Source organism: Ictalurus furcatus, chromosome 16 (genome assembly GCF_023375685.1).
Source record: "Ictalurus furcatus strain D&B chromosome 16, Billie_1.0, whole genome shotgun sequence".
Taxonomy (NCBI): domain Eukaryota; kingdom Metazoa; phylum Chordata; class Actinopteri; order Siluriformes; family Ictaluridae; genus Ictalurus; species Ictalurus furcatus.
The window spans coordinates 13,331,264-13,339,825 of record NC_071270.1 but is presented as its reverse complement, the minus strand read 5'-3'; the positions used below and the strand labels follow the sequence as shown (position 1 = coordinate 13,339,825).

General features: G+C 37.5%; 1 protein-coding gene across 1 annotated transcript; it reads left to right on the top strand.

Moving 5' to 3' along the window:
- The first annotated feature begins 325 nt into the window (after positions 1-325).
- zpld1a (zona pellucida-like domain containing 1a) lies at positions 326-8,179 on the top strand. Its single transcript, XM_053646139.1, has 10 exons — positions 326-1,743; positions 1,964-2,184; positions 2,784-2,965; positions 4,137-4,209; positions 4,670-4,767; positions 5,961-6,041; positions 6,181-6,352; positions 6,494-6,596; positions 7,687-7,716; positions 8,004-8,179. Exons 1-10 carry the CDS (start codon positions 1,638-1,640, stop codon positions 8,177-8,179), a joined length of 1,242 nt encoding a protein of 413 aa, XP_053502114.1. The 5' UTR covers positions 326-1,637.
- Positions 8,180-8,562: the final 383 nt, after the last annotated feature.

Sequence of the window (8,562 nt, the reverse complement as noted above, 5' to 3'; positions counted from 1 at the left end):
AGTTAAGTCCAAGCAGAGGGAAATAGAGCCAAATCTGTCCTCTGTGACTAAGCTAAAATGGGGATGGATTAAGGATTTAAGGAGGCCAGTTAACTATAACATGCAGTGAACTTTCGGCTATCTGTATATATTTCACACATTGTTGCAATTTCTGAAAGCAAATATTATGTCTTGAGCTCTGCCCAAGAACCAGCTTCACAGAACATATAATACAATTGATTTCACAGGTGAATTATGATATTAATTCCTTCCTTTCTATGATTCATTCTTTATTTATTAATTCATTCACTGAGTCACTTTTCCTCTACTTTTGTATCATAAACATATTCAGGCATTCATTTTCAAATCACTGAATGCTTCATTACTCATAATTAAGTGAAATAAATTAAAAATAAAGAAATATTGAACAGTAATGTTTTGTTTGTGTTAATCTACTGTAATATTAGACACAGGGGAGGGAGAAAAAAGCCAGGAACAAGTGCAGGCTTGTCTTTAAAGAGGGTCATGCAGTGCATGAGAATATGTTGGTTAAAAATAAGGACGATGTGAGACCATGAATATGTCTTTTATCTGGTCTAGTTTCACAATAGCCTTTAAAATAGAGTACGGCACATATGTCTGCTTGGCATGAAGCCTTCCACTGGTGTGCAGAACTGGGAAAAGATGAATAGAGAGAGTGGGAGGGCATGGACAGGTGGGATAACGGCCTCAGCAGCCATCATGTGAGGTGGCTGTGGAAGTGCTGACTGAGGCAGCCTGAAACAAAGCCTCCAAAGTGGCCAGACGATCCTGGACTTAGGTTGGCTCATGCTGGCACACAAAAAGGCCATCTCAGTCAGCGGTCCACTCAATCGATGAAAAGATAATTCCCCCCGCGCAGACCTCATGCAATGCTGGGGCCCGTTTGCGAACCCCGACAGAGAGAGATCAAGCAGAAAGGATATGAGTGGGAAACTTCAAAACCCGCTCATATTTCTGGGTCCGTGAAAGGATTTGTATAACACATTCATTTTTTGATGGATTTTCCCATGTTTCCCTGGACAGCCCTTTTTGTGGACATGTTCGAATAAAGTAACTCTTATGATGAATCTTTTTTTTTTGAGAAAGTAAAAGCTATGGGTGAGCTTGTTTTGCAGCGATGCTGGCCAGTGTGAGGTCAGTCAGTCTCATGCAGCAGGTGGGAGCACATGGAGTACCGCTAACTCCTCGGCTGCCAGGGAATCGGGTGAGTGCAGGGGGACTTGCACCGCCATGAAGGTTAAACCGAGCTGGTTAATAATTTTAACAGGCAAGCTAATAATTTTAGACAAGCTCTTTGGATTAACAAAATACTGTAATAATGAGACAATAGCGAGGCTGCTTTTAATACCTGCATATTACAGGACTGAGAATTCTGTAAAAATTATTTGGTTCACTTATTCCTTGAACATTATTAATTATAAGATAGATTGTCCGAAGAGACAACAAAATAAGTCTTGGCATGTTTATTTTTTCACAAAATCCAGAACAGCCATTTGATACAAATATGAGATAATGAATTGCCTTTTGGGAGTAAAAAAAATATTTTGTTGTTCTTGTCTTTTATTTTCAGAGAGTCAGAAGGAATTGCTAACAAGTTGTTTTTCTCAGGTGCTGACATGGAACGTATATGTTTGATTCTTTTGCTGTTATATAAATTATTAATAGTTAAAGCACAGTTCAATGGATACAACTGTGATGCCAACTTCCACAGCCGTTTTCCTGGTGAGTATGTCAAAGAAATAAATATGAGCTCACCAGCCTATTACATTTTTCATAACCATTCCTCTGTTATTAAATATGTGAATATTAAGTATATAATAATGAAAGAATGTATTGCATCTAACACTATTAAGTCCATTAAGTTTCATTTGAAATGAAACTGCATTGAAATGCACTGAATGTCTGGGTTTTTTTTTCCTTTCTTTTTTTTTCTTTTCTATAGCTGAGCGGGACATCAGCGTGTACTGTGGAGTACAAACTATCACTCTAAAGATTAACTTCTGCCCGGTGCTTTTCTCTGGCTACACTGACACTGACCTGGCCCTGAACGGGCGCCATGGTGATGCCCATTGCAGAGGGTTCATTAACAACAACACTTTTCCTACAGTGGTGTTGTTCAGCATCAGCCTTAGCACATTGGAGGCCTGCAGCAATTTGCTAGTGGTAGGACGTTGCTCTAGCAGCAGGAAATCTGACTAAATCTGCTAGTCTAGCCTTTGACTATTGACTTAGAAACAGCAACCTTGTGCTGTTTCTAAAACTCTTGAAGCAAGAGTGTGGGAGTTTTTAATCAGGTTTAGTCGGTGTGTAAGATCCGAACATGCTTCTCAAAAATGATAGCTTGGTTGAAGATTTAGACAAGATTGATGGAACTAATCATGGTGTAAACAGCAGGCTATAATGTCCTTATCAGAAATGATTACCATTGCCATTTCTGAAACACAGCAAGAGTCAAGCAGCTTTTGGTTATCTACTAAAAATCATAAAAATATATGTTCTTTGGTTTAAATGAAAAATATACAGACAATATAGGCATGAATATGCTTGGATATACTGCTAAACATTGCTAAAATGTCTCATAGTTCAATGCATCCATATAAATGCAACCATATAAATGTTATTCAGTTTACACTATTACAATAGAAGATTTGCTTTGCACTCAGTTAAGTGATAATTAAAAATCATGTTTGATAAAAGCTCTGATTCAGAGATTAGTGCTGGTGTGTGTGTGTGTGTGTGTGTGTGTGTGTGTGTGTTTGCAGGTGTCCACAGCTCAGGGGCCAAATGCATATGGGAACCTTTCATTGGTGCAGATTGGGAATATATCAGGGTACATCGACACGCCTGACCCTCCTACTGTCATCAGCTACCTGCCTGGACTGCTCTATAAGTTCAGTTGCAGCTATCCACTGGAGTACCTGGTGAACAACACACAGCTGGCATCGTAAGTGCTTCTCTTTACCAACCACTTTTACAGTCCTCATAAAACACTCTGATATAGCATTGTGACCCATAACGTCCTGGCAAGCCTTCATATGGGTGCCAGTATTTTTTTACATGACACACAGTATGCATTCTCAATGCACAAGATGGCATAGAGAATCAGTTTTCTAAAGCATCCAGACAACTTAAAAAAAGTCAATACGTCTAATGGTTAACTTTGTGTATATGTCCCACTAGACATCACTATGCTTTGATCACAGCATGATAAGGAACAAATCAACATTAGCAACTCCTAATTATGTGCAGAGGCAATTCTAAAGACTGCAAACACTCCCTATCGTTCTTTCTTTCTCTCTTTCTTTCTTTTGTTCTTTCATTCTTTTGTTATTTATTTATTTTACTCTTTCTTTCTTTCTTTCTTTCTTTATTTATGTTTGTATGTATTCACTTACTTACTTACTTACTTACTTTCTTATGTTCTTACTTACTTACTTATTTATTTTTCATTGATCTCCCTTCAGGTCATAGTTTTTATTCCAAATTGGGCTAGTTTTGGAACAGGGTTGCAGCTGAAAACGCAAGTCATCTGGTGGCATTTTATTTTTTGGTGCTAGCATGGGGGAAAAATTATCTGTGACTACCATGATCTTGTTTAAAGTAAATACTTGGAATTAAATCTAACTAGTTTCCACAAATGTACATAAACAACATAAATCTACAATATGCAGAACCTTTATGAAGGATTATGGAGTGGATAATGGCTATACCAGGTGATGATATAAAAGTGTATTGCAGATACTGCAAATCAGAAATGCATATGCACCACAGTGATCTTGTTTCACATGCAGTGACTGAGAAAAAGGAGAAAAATGCTTATCCGGCTTGGGTAGAAAAACGCTTTTCCTATACCTGAATTTTTTGGCTAGTTTCAGGTCTTTCTATGTGGTTTTTGAGATGCCTCTGATTACATAAAACTGTAAGATCTTAAGATTATGTTAATATTTTGACAAGACAAACAGTAGTACACATGCAGAGAGGAGACTGTGTGAAGTACAACAGAGGCTTTAGACCGGAGTCAGAGGGAATAGTTAGGAGTACCAGGAGTATAATGATTTCTATTTTAGATGATCCTATTATGGCTATTATAAATCTGGCCATTTTCTCCCTTAAAGGTCTGCCGCAGCAATTTCAGTAAAGGACAGCAATGGTACATTTATAAGCACACTGAACTTACTGCTGTACAATGTAAGTAGCTCCATTCACTCTCTTATACTGTGATTTAATTTTTAAAATGTAACTGCATTTTGTTTATTTGTTTTTTAGAACATGGGTTACTAATCTTATCCACAAAGGGTCGGTGTGGCTGCAGGTTAGTTGCTAATAGTTGTTTAAAGATGAACATTAACTGATGAAAAAAGTGGAATCAGGTGTAGTTTCGGCTTGGATAGAGAGAAAACCTTCAGCCATGCCGGCCCTTTGTGGAGATGGTAACTCCTGGTGTAGAATATCTGTTTCAATATGCTGTTTTCAAACATTATAGACAATAAACAATAGAGTGAGTTGCTAGGTTTCAGAATAATGAATTAAAAAAACGTGGTAGCCCCATGAGAGCACTTTATTTTGTGCTTTGTAAATAGTCATAGATGCGTGTAGCCATGCCTGTGCATAAATGCTCAGTCATTAGTATGTTTTTCTTGCTCTGTAGGACTCCACATACGTCCAGCATCTGGCCATCCCAATGGCAGGCCTCACTCTGAAAACTCGTGTGTTTGCTGCCGTCAAAGCTACAAACTTGGACAGGAGGTTAATTAAACAGATTTCATAAAAATACAGAATAAAATACAATTTTCAAATATTCTCAACAAATTCAATTCTATTGCCATAGTTTTCAAAACTGTATTACTTTCAAAGTTTCTCTTCCCCCACTTTTTATCTATGGCCTTTTTTTCTATTCTCTATCCTCCTTCTCCACCTTTCCATCAATAAAATAGCATCTCACATTCTCCTTTGTTTTTCCCAAAGTATTTCACTTCTTTCCTTTTTCCTAATCTTTTCTAGCACTTCTTTGTGCTCATCACTTCACCTTGCTTTCTGCCTTCATCTTTTCAACTTCCATTTGTCTCAGCCAAGTAAAATAACAGCAAAACAGGTGCATAACAATGTAACAATGTACAGTACTGTGCAACTTTTAGACACATGCAAAGAAATGCTGTAGAGCAAAGATGCCTTCAAAATAATGAAAATATATGTTTCTACTTTTAAAAAAAAACAAAAACGTAAAGATCAGTAAACAGTAGTTAATGAAACAATATTTGGTCAATATTTGGTGTGACAAAAAATAAAAATATAAATACAAATAGTAGTCTTCGGTACAATTAGTGCAGTTTTATTAGGAAATTAGCTGTAAGTTTTATTGAGCATCTTGCAGAACCAGCCACGGTTCCTCTGGAGACTCTGACTGTCACACTTGCTTTTTATTTTTGCAGCAAAACCCAGCAGCCTTTGTTATTTTGTTTTTTTGTCTGAAAAGTATCTCTTACATAATATGCTGCTTTCTTTTAATGACATACAGAAACATTTTTCTGTAACATTAAATTTTGTGTTAGAAAACTAATGTTTGGGAATCTAAAATGTTTTTGTAATGACTTGATAATGTAGGAGTCATATGATAAACAATCTATAACACAGTTTGTACCAAAAAAAATAGGGTGCCTAAAACATTTGCACAGTACTATATGTGCCAGCTGTATATTACATGCCTAATCTCTAAGCCTTTGTTCTGATGCTTGTTATATAAAAATAGAACACAATCATGTGAAGTGATTTACTACTGGCTTTTCTTGGAAATTGGCACAGAAAAGAAAAGATTGGCTTCTTAATTAAAAATAAAGTTCATGTCACTTTCCATGTCCAAGTCTTATTTTTTTTCCCCTCACTTCTGTAAGATAGATTTTTGTGAGTTAATGAATGTATCCCATGCTTACTACCCTGCACAGGTGGAATGTGCTGATGGATTACTGTTACACCACTCCATCTGGGAATCCTAATGACAAGCTCAGATACGATCTTTTCGTTGGGTAATTATGTGTTCTGTGTCATCTCATGAACAGTAGTGTGCTTGTTAGCATTTGTACTTGTGGTTTAGTGAATATGATAGTGTGTCTATGTAAACTGAATCTGAACATCTCATATCCCACTTCTTGTCCTCTGGGGAAGGTGTGACAAGGACCCGCAGACGACAGTGTTTGAAAATGGAAAGAGTCAGATGGGTCGTTTCTCCTTTGAGGTGTTCCGCTTCGTCAAGCACAAGAATCAGAAGATGTCTACTGTCTTCCTGCACTGTGTGACCAAGCTGTGCCGCGCAGATGACTGCCCCATGCTTGTGCCGGTGACACTTTTTAGTTCGGCACAATATGTGCTAATCACCTTAAAAAGTAACAACTGCAATCAATTGAAACAAAAGAAAATATTGTGTAATGTCAGCTGGAAGAGTACATTCAAGAATAATTAACATCTTGCTTTGAAACAGATTTGTGGAATGCGTAAGAAACGGGATGTGTCCGAGAGTACGGAGTCTCATGCAGTTTCTGGGAATGCTGTTATAACTGCTGGACCCATCATCACTAGGAGTGGTAAGAAATCCTCACCATCTTTTTATGCACATTCTGTCTGCATAACCACATGCACTGTAATGCTTCTAATTAGTTAAATGTAATCTTATTTTATAATAGCTTTTTATGTTCCCTTCTGGTATTATGTATACAATGTTCATATATCGTATATACTCAGCAAAAAAATAAACATCCCTTTTTCAGGAGACTGTATTATAAAGATAATTTTGTAAAATCCAAGTAGGCTTTACAGATATTTATTGGAAAGGGTTTAAACAATGTTTTTCATGCTTATTCAATGAACCGTAAACAATTATTGAACAAGCACCTGTGGAACACTCCTTAAGACACTAGCAGTTTACAGGCGGTAGGCAATTTAGGTCACCGTTACAATAACTTAGGACACTAAAGAGACCTTTATACTGACTCTGAAAAACACCAGAAGAAAGATGTCTAGGGTTCCTGCTCACTTGTGTGAACATGCCATCGGCCCGCTGCAGGGAGACATGAGGACTGCAGATGTGGCCAGAGAAATAAACGGCAATGTCTGTAATGTAATACACCTAAGACGGTGCTACAGGGAGACAGGAAGGACAGCTGATCGTCCTTGCAGTGGAAAATTACATGTAACCATGTGTCCCCCCAGATAAGATCGAGAACTTGCGAATGCCTTGGTGGAAGAGTGGAGTAACATATCACAGCAAGAACTGACAAATCTGGTGCAGTTCATGAGGATGAGACTCACTGTAGTATTTAAAGCAGCTGGTGGTCACCATATACTGACCATTACTTTTGATATTGACCCCCCCCCCTCCCCCCACCCCCTTTGTTCAGGGACTCATTATTCCATTTCTGTTCGTCAAATGTCTGTGAAACTTGTTCAGTTTATGTCTCAGTTGTTGAATGTTTTTATGTTAATACAAATACTTACACAAGTTAAGAAATTTGCTGGAAATAAAAGCTGTTGAATGTGAGAAGATATTTCTTTTTTTGCTGAGTATATATAGAATAACACCAAAGACAGTAATATAGATTTTGTTCATTAGGTCTGAAGGGCTCTGTGATGACTTTTCTCTCACCTCATACATAATCCTTTCTTTCCCTCCTATAGATGAAACGCCAACCAACAACTCTCAGCTGGGTAAGTTTTTATTTTTATTTTTTATCTCTCTTTACTTTTAACTCAGATACAGCACTGATGAAGGATAAGCTGAGCTTTACTCACTGCTCAGTGTTAATGCGAGGTTCTTAAGAAGCATCTATGAGAAATATGAAGAGCCTGTTATAAAGTGAGCAGACTACAAGTAAATAATGAATACATGCAGAAAGCACCTGCATGAAAGGAACAGCAGAATTACATAAGTGTTTTGTGTGTGTGTGTGTGTGTGTGTGTGTGTGTGTGTGTGTGTGCGCGTGTGTGTGTTTCAGCTCTGCTAAACAGTGGTCCATTCAAGATGAACTCAGTAACGAGTGCTCTCGTATCTGGCATCATCATCCTGGCTGTAATGAGCATGTGCTTCTTCATCTTCTCTCTGACCCTCCTGAAGAGGAAACGTCCACCTCCGATGCCATTGTCTGGGGCTCACAATCCTGCTTTCAGCTAAACATTCACACCCCACACCAGCTTACTGGTGCATTATATAGAAATTTGCATTTAAGTTGGTAAATATGATGAATTTCGTTTTATATTATTGAACAAGAGTCTCATATGGAAATGTGTCATGATAGTTATTGTGATTTTTGACAAAATAAACTAAATAAATGCATTAAATAAGTGTTAGAAACTGACACTGCCTACAGTCATAAACATTATACAGAGATTATACAGAATATAACCTATTGAACCAACATAAACAATGCACTTTGAACAGCCACATACTGTAGCTACAAATGCATCCATTTCGACTAAATTTCACTTCTCAGAGCAATCCAATCCTAATAGTGCTCCACGTGAGACATTTACACCACTATTAGGATGCATATCTAC

Excerpts from the sequence above, each read along its gene's own strand:
- zpld1a (XM_053646139.1), top strand. The coding sequence starts at position 1,638 with ATGGAACGTATATGTTTGATTCTTTTGCTGTTATATAAATTATTAATA. Across the intron at positions 6,353-6,493 it reads ACTGCCCCATGCTTGTGCCG|ATTTGTGGAATGCGTAAGAA; the intron begins GTGACACTTTTT and ends GCTTTGAAACAG. Across the intron at positions 6,597-7,686 it reads ACCCATCATCACTAGGAGTG|ATGAAACGCCAACCAACAAC; the intron begins GTAAGAAATCCT and ends TCCCTCCTATAG.